The 18,503-nt window shown below is 39.2% G+C and overlaps 1 protein-coding gene across 1 annotated transcript in view; it reads right to left on the reverse strand.

The window, feature by feature from the left end:
* Positions 1 to 18,503, reverse strand: part of LOC137258283 (guanine nucleotide-binding protein G(o) subunit alpha) — a 61,452-nt gene that overhangs the window by 6,170 nt on the left and 36,779 nt on the right. The window contains exons 5-8 of the mRNA XM_067795911.1: positions 10,390 to 10,550; positions 5,489 to 5,617; positions 3,874 to 4,003; positions 3,236 to 3,389 (exon numbers count right to left, since the gene is read on the reverse strand). Of these exons, the coding sequence (XP_067652012.1) occupies positions 3,236 to 3,389; positions 3,874 to 4,003; positions 5,489 to 5,617; positions 10,390 to 10,550 (574 nt within the window). The remainder of the gene's footprint in view (positions 1 to 3,235; positions 3,390 to 3,873; positions 4,004 to 5,488; positions 5,618 to 10,389; positions 10,551 to 18,503) is intronic.

Raw genomic sequence — 18,503 nt, forward strand, 5'->3', positions numbered from 1 at the left:
GGGTGAACTGTCACCTTTGTCCATGGAAATATATAAACACTTGGTGAACTGTCACCTCTGTCCATAGACAGATGAACAAAGGGTGAACTGGGCACCTCTGTCCACAGACAGATGTGAATGCAAGATGAACTGGTCACCTCTATCTATGGAGATATGAACAAAGGGTGAAATGGTCGCCTCTATCCATGAAGATATGTGAACATGAGGTGAACAGGTCACCTCTGTCCATGAACTTACATGTGAAAAACAGGGTGAATTATTTCTACTTTCTCTCTTCTCTCAGGTATTATCAGTGATATTTCAGTCTCACTGTAATGTCTTCATCAAATTGTTGGAATAAAAAAAACAGTATCTGTGATATATAGCACCCAAACATATGTATTTTGGTTTAAAATTGTTCTGAAATATTAGTTCACTCTTTCAGTCAGTCACTCTTAGTTTTGTGGGGTTTTATGAAACTAGAGCAAGCAGCAGATATTCCCTGCTTTGCAATGCATGTTTATGTTTGTACAAGCCTCTACACTATCATAATAAATGTTTCAGGTTGAATGCACAAATTAATTAAAAGCACTAAATTGTATCTGGTATTTCTATCAACCAAAATTGATCCATAATTGTTTTACAAGCATTTCCATCTGCATATATCAGAATGAGTAGCAATTCATTGGCTTGAACAGATCTAGTAACTGATGTTGTGAATATAATTCTTGAGGCAAGATCACCAACCGGAGAAATATTCAAGCATTAATATGAAAAGTTGTTGTATGACAGATGAAAAAACACATATCAGAAGTGGTAGTTGTTAATGTATTTAGAGAGTGAAGGTCTTATTACCCACCAAACATTGTGGTATTTGCTAACACTGAATCCTTTACAGTTCATCTAAATAATGTCCCCTCCAAAGCTCCACATGTCAGAACCCAAAACATATTCAAATGTCTCTAATTCCTGCCATAATTACATAAATCCATAATTATCTACTCATACACACTAGTGTGTCCTTGGTGGCATATCAATTTTAGTTCCATCAAATCAGTTTGTGAAATGGCTCCAGTTCACAATCATGGCTATATTTAGCCATACCGACTTACTGATAATTTATGTATATCATTAATGGCAAATGTTTGAGAAATACAGAGGGAAAATGACATTTATTTTGCTTTGAACAACCACCTGCCCAAACTATGCCTCAAATACAAAATTCTTTCCAATCCCTTGTTCCAAGAATCATGCAAGGATGTCAGGCTGTGCCATTTCAGCACCTTCCAACAGTATTGATCTTGCTGGGTTGGACTCCATTTTCTATTTCTGCATAAATAATGAGCTTTGACAAGGGCAGGTAACTCATACATGACTACAGTACTAGCCACCTAATTAATTATACAATTCTACAAAATCCATAAGATTTGACTGCAGTTTTCTACCAATAACTACAAATATATGAAATTAAATTATATTTGTCATTCTGAAGATTAGTTTCATGATGAAAGGGACATTTTTGAAAATTTATATGATTTTGTGAGGAAAACTAAAATGGTTAACAAGCTGAATTTAATCTATCTGGAACATATTTCAGATGCAGTGTGTCTATGAAGTAGATAGGAGGTAATAACATTCTCTTGTTCCTGTCATGACTTTCTTTAATATTTGTTCTTCATAGATTCATAAACTCCAGACAAATATGTTTCACAATACCAAGTGCCCCTCATGTTGATGATGATATGGATGTAATGCAATAATTCTATGCAATGAAAACAAGGAGTGAACATAGGCTTGTGTACTACACCGTCCTGATGGCCAGCCTGATTCTGACAGGTCATCTGTCCCCTGTCCCCAACTCTCTCAGTGATCCACCAACATAAGTATATTGGGCTGACTCAGCTGGGCTAAATCCTCAAAATTCAGACATTTGGGAAAGTTTCGTGACCTTCGTGTTGTTTTTCATTTACATAAATTAATGAATGCCACTTGGGGATTTTCAACTGAAGCGATTTCACATGAATTATATTAGCCTTATGTTCAAACTGACATTAGCTGTGTGGTTTGTGGAGAGGTGTGAATATATGCACCCATTTAGCCATGGAAAGTGAGAAGTGGGTGTGGTTAGGTGAGAGATGGTGCAGTGATATATGTAGGAGGGTGTGTGGGGTGCAGTGATATATGCAGGAGGGTGTGTGGGGTGCAGTGATATATGTAGGAGGGTGTGTGGGGTGCAGTGATATATGCAGGAGGGTGTGTGGGGTGCACTGATATATGCAGGAGGGTGTGTGGGGTGCAGTGATATATGTAGAAGGGTGTATGGGGTGCAGTGATATATGTAGGAGGGTGTGTGGGGTGCAGTGATATATGTAGAAGGGTGTGTGGGGTGCAGTGATATATGCAGGAGGGTGTGTGGGGTGCAGGATGCAGTAGGATGCCTGGGTGACGTGGGGCATGAAGAAATCCCAAGGCGAAGTGGGATATGGAAGGAACACCTGGGTGCTGTGGGATGTGGTTGAAGGCTCTATGTGCAGTGGGATCTGGAATGAATTCCTGGGTGTTGTGGGATATGGAAGGAACACCTGGGTGCTGTGGGATGTGGTTGAAGGCTCTATGTGCAGTGGGATATGGAAGGAACCCCTGGGTGCTGTGGGATGTGGAAGGAACCAGGGGTGCTGTGGGATATGGTATGAACACTTGGGTGCTGTGGAATGTGGTAGGAGAAAAAAAAACTTGTGACCAAAAATATGATACACTCTCCACATCGTCACTGTGCCTGACTCACATTCTAGCACTGTGATCTCTCAAAACTGCAGGTTGTATATAGCTACATATCCACCATTCTATGTGAAGCACAGCATATCCAGCAATCAACCCTTGGACATGTTCATGGAAGTTAGTTTATTATTATTCAGTAAAGCATGTACCTATTTGATCAGCCAGTCACTCTCTTGAAAAGGGCTGGCAAGATGGCTCATTCATCTCTGTACTTGCACAATAGGTCAAAACTGTCACACACAAATATGTCACCAAAACTTGTTTTAGCAAGTGATGAACTCATATTGATGAACTGTAACATGTGTTGCACGTAGGATGTTCAGAATTTACCAGCTGAATGAACTGCACAGCCTCCAACCATCAATTACAACATGTGAAAGCCCATTAAGCCTGTCTTGATTCTGCACATCTCACTAGCAGCTTGGCTGACTCATAATACAAATATAAGCAGTTTGTCTTGGTCCTACATCATAATTACCTGTGTACTCTTGGAAACATATCGTTAGCGGAGATTTTCTGATTTTCTCTTCAAACAAATCCTTCTTGTTGAGGAAGAGAATGATGGATGTATCAGTGAACCATTTATTGTTACAGATGGAATCGAACAACTTCAAGCTCTCTTGCATGCGGTTCTGGAAGAGAAATCGGAATTGCTTGTGAATTTATAATAAATCAATCATACTGATTTTTCATTTTTCATTTTGTAACATTACTTCATGGAAGATTTGTTACTACCTTAATGTAAATAGGACGCTGGCATTGATATTTCTGTGTCAATGAAAGCAACAAGCTGCATCACAAAATATCAGCATATTTGTCTCCTTAACAGTTAATTATGTTCTTCTCATCAATTATCCAATATATTTGCAAATATCAACAGTTGAAAAGTTCCACAACATGAAGAATGGATACTAGGTTTGAATTAAAACGTCTCTTCTGAACAATGAATCAGTACATACTTCATGTCAGCCGGACAATTCACAAAACTGAACTATTCATTAGTCATTTGGATCAAAAGGGGCAAAATCCAAAAAGATAGTCAGAATTCCTTGACATGATATCATAAACAAATCTACTGTCCTAAATTTGGCCTCCCAAAAACAAGCAAGGACTCACAGTTGTTTCATCTTCATGTAAAACTTGATCGTATTCGCTCATGGCTACACAAAATATAATGGCAGTGACATCTTCAAAACAGTGAATCCATTTCTTTCTTTCTGATCTTTGCCCTCCAACGTCAAATAACCTGTAAGGACAACAGATGCTTTAGCATCATCACACACAAAGTCACACGACTTTCATGTAAAAAGTTTATAAAAACTAAATTCAGTTACAATACTTGATTTACTGACATAGGTTATATACATTTCAAACAAAATATACACAAAGCAGTGAGCGAGTGAGTTTAGTTTTATGCTGCACTCAGCAATATTCCAGCTACTTGGTGGCAGTTTGTAAATAATCGAGTCTGGACCAGACAAGTTGGTGATCAACATCATAAGCATTTATCTACGTAATTGGAAACCGATGACATGTATCAACCAAGTCAGTGAGTCTGACCACCTGATCCCATTAGTCGCCTCTTTCAACAAGCATGGGTTACTGAAGACCAGTTCTAACCCGGATCTTCACAGGTGTGTATACACAAAGCAAATGAAGCAATTTTCATTTACAAAAATATCAGATCATAGTTTGTGTTAATGGTTTATGTTGCTAATGGATGATATTAATACTTACCATGGTGAAAATAGTAAATAATACTGTAAATATATAGTTTCTTCTGAAATATTGCTTTACAGAAACAAATAATCATGTTTTGGTTTTTATCTCCTTATAGTTAAAACAACAGGAAGACTTCATGCAAAATGAAGACTTGAATCTTCATCTGCAAAGAACACTTAGAGTTAACACATAAAATGATATGAAACACACACTTATGTCATCAATCTACCATGACTCAAAATGAGCAACTATGGGCTATATTCCATTAGAGGAGAAAGACTGCACCATTTAGGAAAATTTCATTCATGGGCCATAGCAATTTGCTACATTATTTTCATCCATTTTTCCATTAGATTTTAGTATCTGAACTATATTTTCAGAAAATGTCACTATAATGTCAGTACCCCTGATGCCAAGCATGAAACAGTTATTACGAAGATGAATTTATCCAGTGCCCATCCTTGCAAATTTCTCACCCTGAGCAATTATTAGATGATATTTGTTACACCCCACCAACTCCAGTGGTGGAGAATCACAGTGTTTCATAATGAGAGTGATAGGAGTCATAAGATAGGGTGTCGCATTATCTCCCCTTAATTTACATAATTTCAGTTCAAACTTTCAGGAGGAAAACCAGAAAAAGGCGGAACATACTGATAAGTTAGAATGAATAGTGGACGTACAAGAATGAGTCAGCTCAATTGTTTGTAAACTATGATGGTTCATCCAATCAGTCTGATCAGAGGCCAGATGTTGTTTTATATCCAAGTAACCTCAGCTCCTTGAAAGGTCATTTCAAGGTCAGAACTACAGAGTGTTATTTCAGGTTACTGAACACTTCAGTTTCATTCAGTTTCTCTCCTGTCTGGGGAACATATTGAAAGACTGGAAGATATGATTGATTTGTAAACCTATACTTCAGTGTGAACGCTGAAGGAGTCGGCAAAAAAAACATAAGGCCACAAACAGCTGATTAGGGTGTATGTCAACATTTTGGTTTCATACTCACTTGAAATTTAAATTCTTAAAGGAGAAGTGCACTTCTACAATACCAGTTGTCTTCACTCTTGTCCTCAAGATATCCTGCTCAGTTGGCATGTATTCCTTTGCCCCTAAACGATCTAAGTCATCTAAAAAGCTGAAAAGTAAAAGAAATGAGTTAACAAGAAATTGAAGGAATCATCACAAGTTGTGAATTTTGGTGTCAATGTTTCATCCATCTATCACATTTCAACTTTTGTTGACACTGACGAGGTCAACCGTCACTTGTCAGTGCATCTCGAGAAACTTCGACCTTGGAGCATGGCTCTGAGGGAAATCAGGTACAGGTATATAGACATATGTTGGCTTATATTTTAAGGGGGAAAGGTGAGCACAGGTTGTTGCCTAACCACCTCACCCCACAGGACTGAGAAATCCCAAATATAACGTATGGTCCGTTTGACTGATTTCTAAATGGCATTATGTAATCTAAACATAGATACCCTTCTGACAAGCCTTCATTACTGACGTCCCTGTATGAAAGAACAAATTATGCTAAAGATGGGAGAGTCTGAGAAAGATCTTGTTCTGACTGAATCATCACATATGAAAATAGGTATCAATGACATACTGCATGGAAAACACCCAGAACCATTTACTTCAACTAATGAAATCCTGTTGAAACATTCCCTGATAACAGATATAATAAAATAGATCCACTGAGTGGAAGAATCCTTAGATCCAAACTGTTGGTATAGTTACATCCCCCTTGCTGGGTCTGTAACTAAATCCACCCTGTTACAATGAGTGACTAGATCCATCTTCTTGAGGGGGTTAGTTAGATCCACCTTGTTGAGCAGTGGTAAGATCAGCCTTGTCAGACATACTGCATGGAAAACACCCAGAACCATTTACTTCAACTAATAAAATCCTGTTGAAACATTCCCTGATAACAGATGATATAATAAAATAGATCCACTGAGTGGAAGAATCCTTAGATCCAAACTGTTGGTATAGTTACATCCCCCTTGCTGGGTCTGTAACTAAATCCACCCTGTTACAGTGAGTGATTAGATCCATCTTGTTGAGGGGGTTAGTTAGATCCACCTTGCTGGGTCTGTAACTAAATACCTCCTGTTACAGTGAGTGATTAGATCCATCTTCTTGAGGGGGTTAGTTAGATCCACCTTGCTGGGTCTGTAACTAAATCCCTCCTGTTACAATGGGTGATTAGATCCATCTTCTTGAGGGGGTTAGTTAGATCCACCTTGTTGAGCAGTGGTAAGTTCAGCCTTGTTACAATGAGTGATTAGATCCATCTTGTTGATGGGGTTAGTTAGATCCACCTTGCTGGGTCTGTAGCTAAATCCACCCTGTTACAATGAGTGATTAGATCCATCTTCTTGAGGCAGGTAGTTAGATCAATCTTGTTGAGGAGTGGTAAAGTCAGCCTTCTTACAGTGAGTGATTAGATCCATCTTGTTGACGGGGTGGTTAGATCCATTCAGTTTGGGCTAGTGGTTTGCAGGATGAGTGGCTCATTCCTCTTGTTTAGTTAGATGCACCTGGTTGAGGGAGTTGTTGGATCCACTTTGTTTGACTGAGTGATTAGATCCACCTGGTTGCAGTGACAGCCTAGATCCAGATTGTTATATGTGCAGTGTGATTCATCTTTTTGTGTGAGTGATGAAGTCCATCTTGTTGAATAATGGGTTAAATTCACCTTGTTTAATGGGATCAACCTCAAAATATGAATTATTCATAAATCCAACTTGTCATTTAAGAAAATAGTTTCTGCACCTAATGACCCTCAGATTCACATTCCAAGGTTATCAGGTTAGCTTGTGCCACCTGCCACAGAATCAATAGCCTTCAAATCATTTAAATGCTCACACTGTCCTACAAAACAAAGATAACATAGCATACCCGACAAAACTTTCACTTCCCTACTAAACCATAGATGATGTAATAAACCAAATAAACAAAACTTCCACTGCTTTAAGGAACAAAGGATAACACATCACACCAGACAAAACTTTCACTGCCCTACAAACGCCCCAACATCCCCACTATCACAGTGGAGGGCACCCACTGATTTTGTGACTGATTTAGTGCCGGATATTTAATGGCATTCTGCTGTTCCTGCTACTGACAGAGGGACATGGGGGAAAGACAGAACAGGGGGACAGATGGGTGGGGTGGGGGGAAGGAGTGGGGAGGTGGGGGGAGGGGGAGGTAGGGGAGGGGAGTGGAGTGGAGAAAAAGAGGAGACAGCTAAAAGAACCTTGCACTAGCCCTAGTAGAATGTCTCATTAAAGCAGTTGTCATGATTATTAACTTAGTTCGGGTTTCATCAGTTTTAGCCATATTCCAGCAAAATTACCACTGGGGACATCAGAAATGGGAAATCATTGTTTCCATGGGTGAAATAGAACCTTGGCATTCAGCATTATGAGCGAACACTTGAACCATTATACTACCCTACCACCCCTGCCATGAAGAGGCAATACCCAAATAATTAGCCTTGACTGGCGCAATCCTAGCGGTTGAAAAACAACAAATGTAATATGAGTCCAATACCCTGCTTAAAACTACAGACGTCATACTACAGACGTCATGACAATGATTAACTTCGAACTTGCTAGTCCCAATCCTACTTATACGTACCAGTGGACACTGAAAGTATGGTGACCCAAGAGCACCATCATGGGCCAGAAAGTGCATTATGTGTACGGACTGGTTTGAAATAGATTTGTAAAATAGATTTTATCAGCAGGTTGGAATTACACCTCCAGCTGCTGACCCTTATCAGCTGATACCAAAGTCAGATTATATAAAACAGACATGCCAGATACATGTCTGCTTGGCAGGACCTTAACAGAAGCGTCACAGATATGGAAATTGGGAAAATTAACCCTTCTGTTTAAACTTGGATAGTTAAAAGAACCCATTTTCTCAAGTTAATAGGTACATGTATCTTGACATCACAGTTTTATAATTAGTGAAATAATATAAAACAAAACAGTTTTTCTAAGATTATTCTGATATCAGTTAAGTCCTTCAAAACCATAAAATTATCAGTTACTACAAATCTATAAACTGGAAACTGTGGAGTTATCAGTGACATTTGCTGTGGATCTGTACTGAATATTGGCCGCTGAACATGTCAAGAAACATCCGCAAAACTCTAAGCATATTTTCAGGCAGCTGAGGTTCCGAGGTTCAGTATGCAAGTACATGGGTAGGACTGCTAGGCAACACTCTGCTAGTAGGTCTTCAAAGTAAACCACCCAGTGCCAAAACCACAATCAGAAAATAACTATGGTATACCCATAATATACAAATTATTGCAAATAATACATATGTATTGGCATTCATTTTCCCTGTTGAACTATTCACTAAACAATACAGGTTGGTATCATCCAGCAAAATTGTGTCTGGCGTCTGCTTCTTGCGTATCACTGTGCATCACTGTATATCACACCAACAGGATGCTTTCATTATCAGTTTCAGTTTCAATGTAAAACTGTTAAGATAGCCAGCATCTGATGGGATAGTCAGGGCACACAACGGACTCATCACTAGTGGTTCAAGAAGAAGGGTTGGCCATTTGGCCATCAAATACATTTTGGTACATCTTAATCATATTTTTGGGAACACAGATGATGCTTAAATTGTTGGACTTTGAAGTTCAAAATGTTTGTATCCAAAAACAACTCATGTTAGTGAAGATTTTGTAAAGTTTTTCCAAAATAATTACTACCATATATGTACCAAAGATAAATGCTTATCAGCGTAAAGAACACAAATGTTTATGTGAAAACTCTATTCCTTTAAATTCTATTGCGTATACTTCAAGTTTAGTAAATACTCAATACATTTGATCTTATATGCGTACATAAAAAAGTAAACACTTATTTGACATACTGGTGGACAGATAAAATAACTGAGGTGAAGTTGGCAATTTGCTGTCTTTTTCATCATTTCTCATATTACAGATTGAATATGAATACTAAACACATCAACCTACTGAGTTTGGGTGAGGTGGGTACAATTCATTTGGATACTGAAACAATAATTAAGGTGTCTGATTAAAAACCACGAACTTAGTGGATAAATAAATGAATGAAACATAAAGTTATCAGTAGCTCTGTATGAACAGTCCTAGGACTAGGACCCAGTCTAAGTAAACTTATCCTCAGTACTTTTTGTTATACTCCACTACTGAGTCTCACAAAACCTTATGGGAGGTCGCGTCAGGTAACCTTTGAGATTGACCAATCAGAACACAGCTTGCCAAATCGCCACAGTGGACATTTCACATACCTTTTGAACTTTTCATCTCGAAAAGGTTCGTACCTGAACGATTCCCAATGCTATTTAGCGTACGCTCACTTCCGGGTGATCACACGACGTACGTACAACCATGACAACAGTGAGTAAACAGTCGCTGAAAATGGTGTTTTTGGCAATATTCAAGGATGTCATCTTGCGGGAACATTAGCTAATGGTAACCATGTCAACAGAAACCCCAAAACCCTATATACTGCTGGTCAAATAATTGTGTTATACATATATATGGATTTCTGTTTGTGGAGAGATCTGTGTCAGCGACTTGAATATTTTGAAAGTCCCTCTGATCCCTAAATAGTAGCCGTTTTCTGATTGTTTAAATCTATTTAACCATCTCGCGTTTGATTGGACGGTCATTGGTCACACAAAGGTTACCTGACACGACCTTCTACTAAGTTTTGTTAGACTCAGTGGTGGAGTGTAACGAAATACACTGAGACTAAGTTTACTTAGACTGGACTAGGACCAGTTGTTGATTCTGCATTCCCTTTATCCTGCTTTGAAGTTGCAACACCAGGATATACTGCTGTATAGCTTAAACTATAGTTGGTCTACAGATGTGTGTGTAATACTTACTATTTGGCTGAATCATTCAGCTGATATTCATTAGATCTAGCAAAGCACTCCTGCACTCCAGTATCTGTCCACAGGCGCTTCATGGCAGCCAGTAAATCCTCAGAGAATGGTTCTGTATCCTCCATGCGGGCGATAACATCCAACACCATTTTGGCATCAGACTGAAACAGTAAAACATTCAAGTTTTACATGTTGAATAACAATATGGCAAAACACTGAAATACACTGATTTCCAAAACCAAGTCATGACTAGACTGTTTGTACATATGGAATATTTCTGTATGAAATTGCGTCTGTTCGTCATGCAGAAGACTTGGGTTCGATTCCCACATGAACAAAATGTGTGACCCCCACTTCTGATATTGCTGGAGTAAGTTAAAAGGAGAACAAACTCACTCACTCACTCACTCATTCATGAAACAGTGACTGAGATTATATGTTGGTCATATCGTGCTATGTAACCTTGATGTCGAATGAAAGACAGGTGCAGGTCTTAGTTTTGCTGCTTTAGAGGTATAACTTAACTGTATACACCCTGAGAGGTGTATATTTGAATAATAGGACTGAATTTATCCAGTGGGAATCACACTGTCCTGGATTTCGGCACATGGCAGCAATTGGATCTGCAGGCTATTACTGCAGTTCAATAACCCAATTTGGCCAGATATCGGTTAGTTGTACAACTTTGTCAAAAAAAAACCCACACACCATATGTCACTCAACTACAGATTGTAAAGTGTTTTATAACTCCTAAGATTTTAATAGTTATTCATAATATTCACTACTGTTTTTGCCAAAGGAGAATCCTGAGAAAACATTATCTCCACAAAGTTCAGCCAAACACACAACCATGACTCCGGGAATGGGAAACTCTATGTCCAACGTTTTCACATTCAACAGATTTCTGTACAATGTTTATAAAGGTACATGCTTCAGAATAGCTTCAAGGCACAATTTTTCAGTCCGATCTGGTTGTTTCTATGGTATATTTGCCCTATGAAGCCACTTATTAGACTACACAGCTGTGGATCTGACAGCTCCAGAAACACCACATCAAGCTGGAGTGAATGACCTCACTCTGGCTTGTCTGCTAAGCTGAACAAATCTAAGTACCTCCAACTTGCAACAAGTGGCAGCAACTTATGTCTAACCATCATCAACACTTCCTGATTCTTAACCGTAGACATCTTTCAGTGTTCAGTCTCCACTTCCTAATGTCTCCCTTTCACATGCACTTCCTTTGGTTTAGATGAACTTTCTGTCATTTCAGTCAAGGCCAGACGTTTCTGACTCAGCTAAGAATACCTTGTCTACTATCTGGCATTTTGTGTTAAAACTGTGTTAGTATTTGCAGTTTATCTGCACTCAAAAAATGGCATCCACAACATGGTGCCTCTTCTCTTGAACTGTTTTGCTTCATGCTATGATGAAAGATGCTCAAAGTATGCTCCAAACGGTGTTCATTACCTGATGATGTTAAGTTACTTACAGAGGTTAGTACAATGTAAAGGTAGGGGTCTTTCATTTTGTAACTGTTCAACCTACTCCAACATTACATATTCAGAATGAAGAAACATGTTTGTGTTGAGTTTAGAGTCACAGCAGACTGTACAAGTTGTGCTGTGCCTGGATACAAGAATACAACTACAGAGGCCTGTATGAGTTCTATTGTGTCTGGATACAAGTATACAATTACAGAGACCTGTATGAGTTGTATTGTGCCTAGATACAATAATACAAATACAGAGGCCTGGACAAGTTGTATTGTGCCTGGATTCAAGAATACAACTATAGAGGCCTGTACATGTTGTAATATGCCTGGATACAAGAATACAACCACAGAGGCACAAACAAGTTGTATTATGCCTTGATGCAAAAATACAACTACAGCAGACTGCATTAGTTGTAATATGCCTGGATACAACATACAACTTCAAAAGCCTTTACACTGGTAAGATGTGCCTGGATACAAGTTGTATTGTGCCTTGATACAAGAATACAACCACAGCAGCCTGTAACAGTTGTGCTGAGCCTGGGCAATAAGAACATAACCTTCTTAGGTGTAAGTTTCAAGTCTGTTTTAATGCACAGCTCTGTCTATCAGTACTATGCTGGCTGAGGTTATTTATAGTCTTCCAAGCCTTACCTCTGGCATTTAAAAGTGGCAAGGTTATTCTCAGGCCCAATCTCGCCCATGTCCAGGGAAGGGGAATCTTTAATAAGCATGAGGGTTTATCGACCTTGTTATTTATCTTGTCCAGTCTCCAGGAAAATACAAGCACATTAATCAGCTTTGCCTGGAATACCCAGGCTGTATTTTAACCATGTAAAAATTGCATAATCATGGAACTACTTTGAAAATATTCATTGATTTGGAGTTGATATTTGTGGTGACAAGACAGACTGACTACGGCCATCTTGCTTGGTTGGGGAAGGGGAGAGCCAGGAGCGGTTGCAGGCATTGTCTACTCGCTAACTTCACGTCCTCTGCTACTTATTGATTGGTCTGATTCGTTACCATGGCAACTGGGTTGTTCTCTCCTGCCATGTATCCTCGTCTTATTCATTAGAGCTGGTAGCATGCAGGAGATGTAGAAATGACAGATATTCGCAAGATCGCAGATTTAGAGACAACTGAGCAATATACAACTCCAGGGAAACTTGAGGTGTCTAACTGAGACAAGTTTCAGCAGTGTTGATCAGGGAACATTTGGGATGAGAGACATATAATTAATACATCTGCAAGATATATCGATACATGACATTTGATCCATGTCAATGAGACATTTCATACAAATGTCCAGATAATACTTAAGGTTTCATAACATTGTATATTCATTCCACTTGAAAATGTATTTCAAATTATTCAGCTATCCCAACATCTATAATGCATTATTTTACACTAAATAAGCAAACATTACAGGTGACTTTCTAAACAAGTAACTGGAAACATGAACATGCATCACTAAAAGTATCCTGCAATATACTTAAAAAACATTCTTAATGTGAGGTCAGTATGTCTGCATATCTGCTCACATTTGTGAAACTTGATATGAATGTAAAACTGGAAGCAGAAGTATCACAAATAGTAGTGTAGTAGTGGTAAGCAAAACCTATAATGAATGTTCCTACACCAGACACTGGGGAAGAAATCTCAGTTCAGAAATGATCCTGTCCCAAATACTGATGACCAGTCCCAGATCAAGAATGTTACTGACCCAGATAATCATGTACCCTCCTAGATTAGGAATGTTCCTGCCTCAGATACTAACATGTCAGTCCAAGATCAGAAATGTTCCAGTCACAAACACTAGGTTACCATTCCATATCAGAAATGTTCCTGTCCCAAATACTAAGGAGCCATTCCATATCAGGAATGTTCCTGTCCCAAATACTAAGGAGCCATTCCATATCAGGAATGTTCCTGTCCCAAATACTAAGGGGCCATTCAAGATCAGGAATGTTCCTGTCCCAAATACTAAGGAGCCATTCCATATCAGGAATGTTCCTGTCCCAAATACTGATGACCAGTCCCAGATCAAGAATGTTACTGACCCAGATAATCATGTACCCTCCTAGATTAGGAATGTTCCTGCCTCAGATACTAACATGTCAGTCCAAGATCAGAAATGTTCCAGTCACAAACACTAGGTTACCATTCCATATCAGAAATGTTCCTGTCCCAAATACTAAGGGGCCATTCAAGATCAGGAATGTTCCTCCTGGAGATGCTGAGCAAGTCTCAGATCAGGTTTATTCCTGTCCCAAATGCTGAGGAACAAGTTTGATTAGGAATGGTCCTGTCGCAAATGCTGTCCCAGTACCTCCCTGTGCTTATGACTGTATAGCAATATATTCTGGTTTTTTTAGGTGAAGACTTGGTATTGTTATTTGTGAATCATTACAGTGACATGTGTATGAAATTATTGATTATGATAATGGAGACTGTCTCATGACTTTTAGTTCCACTGACACTCAGCTTCAAGTCCTGGCTACACCAAGTCCTGGATGAGGTACATACAAGTGCTTCTGCTGGGTACCTGAGACATCCTCCTCAAGAACGAGCATTTAGGATGCAGAACCTCCACCCATTCTACAATCAGTGGCTGAGTGTGAATGTTCATTTGTACAAGAAGCAGAAATTGTGAAAATATAAATAGGAAATCTCAGAGAAATAAACTGTTTCTTGTGCTACAAAGTCAGTCTTTCCTAGCGATTTCAGAGAGGCAAAACTGTTTCACAATGTTTCCAACCAGGGTACTGATATTATGTTGAACACTGATAAGCAAATTTTCAACAGTGTATGATAATGAGATTTGCCTCATGTTGTATGACTGACCATCTGTCTGTCTATTCCTACACAGCAGAAATCCTTCCTACACAATCTTTGGCAGCACTAACCATTGCGTCTGCTTGGATCAATAGAGGCGGCCATGTTTAGTGTAGCAACATGGCTCCACAGTAGATGGAAAAAGTGCAAAAACTTGTTAATCAATAGGTAAATACTCCATCTATACTGCCCATGAAATTAAAATCGAAAATGGCCCTTTTGTTTCACATACCTTATTTCTATCTTACCTTGCTCATGTGTTAAGTGATGGCAGGAGTGAAGGGGAGTCACTTGAAATTACTGTTACCAACAATGAAATTGTTACAAGTCTAGTGCTTTCAATACAACAGGTCCAGTAACACCATCACCTTAACAAACAGCATGTCCAGTAAAATTGTTGTGACACCTTCAATCAGTGCAGTAAAACAAAAAGTGAAATCATTCTTTTACCTGCCCCAAGTCCTACAAAATCATTCCTATGCCTGCCACAAGTCCTGTGAAATCATTCCTACACCAGCCACAAGCTCTGTGAAATCATTCCTGCACCTGCCGCAAGTCCTGTGAAATCATTCCTACACCTGCCACAAGCTCTGTGAAATCATTCCTGCATCAGCCACGAGCTCTGTGAAATCATTCCTGCACCAGCCACAAGCTCTGTGAAATCATTCCTGCACCTGCCACAAGCTCTGTGAAATCATTCCTGCACCAGCCACAAGCTCTGTGAAATCATTCCCGCACCATCCACAAGCTCTGTGAAATCATTCCTGCACCATCCACAAGCTCTGTGAAATCATTCCTGCACCATCCACAAGCTCTGTGAAATCATTCCTGCACCTGCCGCAAGTCCTGTGAAATCATTCCTGCACCATTCACAAGCTCTGTGAAATCATTCCTGCACCTGCCGCAAGTCCTGTGAAATCATTACTTTACATCCCTATACCCAGTGCGATCATTAACACACCTTCCACAAATCATATACTTCTGAAATTTCAATAGCTTCTATATTTCTATGGATAGTTAGCCTTTCAAACCTCCATCATGTCACCATGAAAACCCTTAAATAGCCCCAGGAAACGTACCGTAGAAGACCAGAGTAAACACCGCATACGAGTCAATGCTCTAAAATGATAAACTGACCAATGTACATGTAATATGAAAATCAACTTGTAGTAAAACCATATTTACTACTCCGATAAGGCACCTCTCTGTGGGACAATCTCAAGACCGCTCCATTGTTGTTTATTTCTGACATGGCATCAACATGCATATGGTTGCACTACTGATGTTATATTTGAGTGATATTTGCTGAGATTGAAATGTTCAATCAAAGTGGAATCATTCACTAATACTGACATCTGATCGGCTCAAAAAACGCTGACTTGTTCATTTGGACTGGGCAGAGAAAGTTCAGTGAGGCACTGCAGATCAAACCTCTTGGAGACTACCCTCAAATCAACACACAGGAAGGAAGTGCATCACAGTAAAAGATCAGATTTGAATCACACTGGAAGATTTAGATTCTAGATAAGCAGATTTTTGTTTTTCTTAACTTGTACTGAAACAGGACATCAAGCAATTACTTCTTTGGGGTTAATGGAGTGAAAGAGTTATTATGTAACAAGAAAACATAATTACTTTGTTTAACAAGCCTGTACATGATCAACGCAAGCTAATTAGCCAAGTTTATTAGATGGCTAGCTTCTCCTGGCACTAATGACTGTGGACATGACATATCAGCTGCCATTAAGTGGAACCAGAAAGAACTAACCATTTGTTCCTACAGAATTAATGTTTTTAGAGGATTATTCATATAACCATTTTGTCCTTGTATTTCTTGTATTTCTTAATCTAAATCAGGTAAATTCAGATTCCAGTGATCTTCAACCAAGCTCCAGCCTTTTTCTTCTTGCACTTGCCAATCCAACTATAGCCCTTTGTCCATCCTTCAACGCAACTCCAGCCCTTTCCTTACCCCAATGCTCAATCAAACTCAGCACTCCTGTCATCCGAATTATCAACCAAACTCCAGCCAATTCCTCATCCCAATATTCACCTAAACTCTACCTCTTTGTCATGACAATCTTCAACCCCACACACTCTCTTTTATCATCACAATCTTCAACCAAACTCAAGCCCTTTTGTCAATCCACCCTTCAACCCAATCTCAGTCCTCTTGCCATTACAATCTTCAACCAAACACCAACCTTTTTGTCATCCCAGTCTTCAATCCAACCGAAACTTTTCCCCCAAACACCTGCATCCTCAACCAAACCCTGGCCCAATCACCCTCCATAAACATCTACAGACACACATAAATTGAGTAGGTATGTGTTTAAATATGTCTTACTATTACCTCACAACCTAACAATCCTTCTAACTATCTTGCTATACAGGCTTGCTGAATTTCACTATCTAACAGTGTTTCACTTGTACTAATACACATTCAGCTTCTTCATAGTATCTTCAGCAACAAGCAGCCTCTTTCAAACACAACTGAATTTCACCATCTAACAGTACATGATTTGTACTAATACACATTCAGCTTCTTCATAATATCTTCAGCAACAAGCAGTCTCTTTCAAACAACAAACTCCATACCATTCCCATGTTAAGGTGTGTTTTTAGCTGGCAGTGGAACTGACACAATCAAGATATTGATAATCAAGCGAGGTAACATTTAAGATAATCACTTTCGCTCATTACACTAATGCATCAATGTGATATGACAACAAGAAATGTTATAGTTGGACTCATGCCATATATCCTCTTTGGAGATTGGTGGACAGATCGGAGGAGCAGATTTTGAGCCCAAGCTGTAGCATCTCATCCATCATCGTTCGAAATGAAACAGACTATTATTGAGAGATCAAGTGTATCACCCAACTAAAACATAATGTGACCACCATATGCTTCCTGCAACCAGTGGAAATCAGCAGGTCGATCTGCAACTCATTGTCTGTTCTGTATGGAAACATGGCAAGATCGAGCCAAAACATTAAACAGTGTTGTGTAAAGTTTCTCTCTAAGATGAAGTCTGCAGAAATATAGTTTAAACGTTGTTTACAATATTAGTGGTATTTTGATAAAGTGATGCTTCCTTTCTACATATTTATGTTTACATAAGAAATATCTGCATGATCCAGAACATGCTTCTTATCCTGACAGACTTGTCCCTACACTTCAAATTCGTGCCTGTGAATGTGAGTCAGATATGAGTAGATTGGCAGTTGAGTAAATATATGTGAAAATAAATTATGAACTAAAAGAACACAGGGCAGTCCCACTGAGTGACCTAGCTAGATGTGTACCTAACCACATTACTCTCTTACTTCCCCTCTGTGAAGGGAGTGAGATGTACAAAGCATTCAAGGGGGTTTAGCACTTTGTGTAAGCAGCAACATGTTCAAATGCGGCCATCAGTAAGGGTTATCTTCAAGAGTTATCATGATTTCATGTTTTCTTCAGTTGTGACCACCACTGTGTACAATCATCAGTTTCATCTTCCAGTGTGACCATCAATGTGTGTTATCTTCTAGTCTGACCATCAATGGGTGCAATCGTCCAGTGTGACAACCAATGGGTGCAGTCTTCCAGTGTGACCATCAGTGTGTGCAATCTTCCAGTGTGAACACCAATGGGTGCAATCTTCCAGTGTGACCATCAATGGGTGCAGTCTTGCAGTGTGACCATCACTGTGTGCAGTCATCAGTGTCTTATCTTCCAGTGTGACTTTTAATATGTATGAGGTTCACTGAAACCATCAGTGTTTTCTCAATGTGTGCAA

The sequence above is a fragment of the Haliotis asinina genome, chromosome 12 (genome assembly GCF_037392515.1).
Source record: "Haliotis asinina isolate JCU_RB_2024 chromosome 12, JCU_Hal_asi_v2, whole genome shotgun sequence".
NCBI lineage: Eukaryota > Metazoa > Mollusca > Gastropoda > Lepetellida > Haliotidae > Haliotis > Haliotis asinina.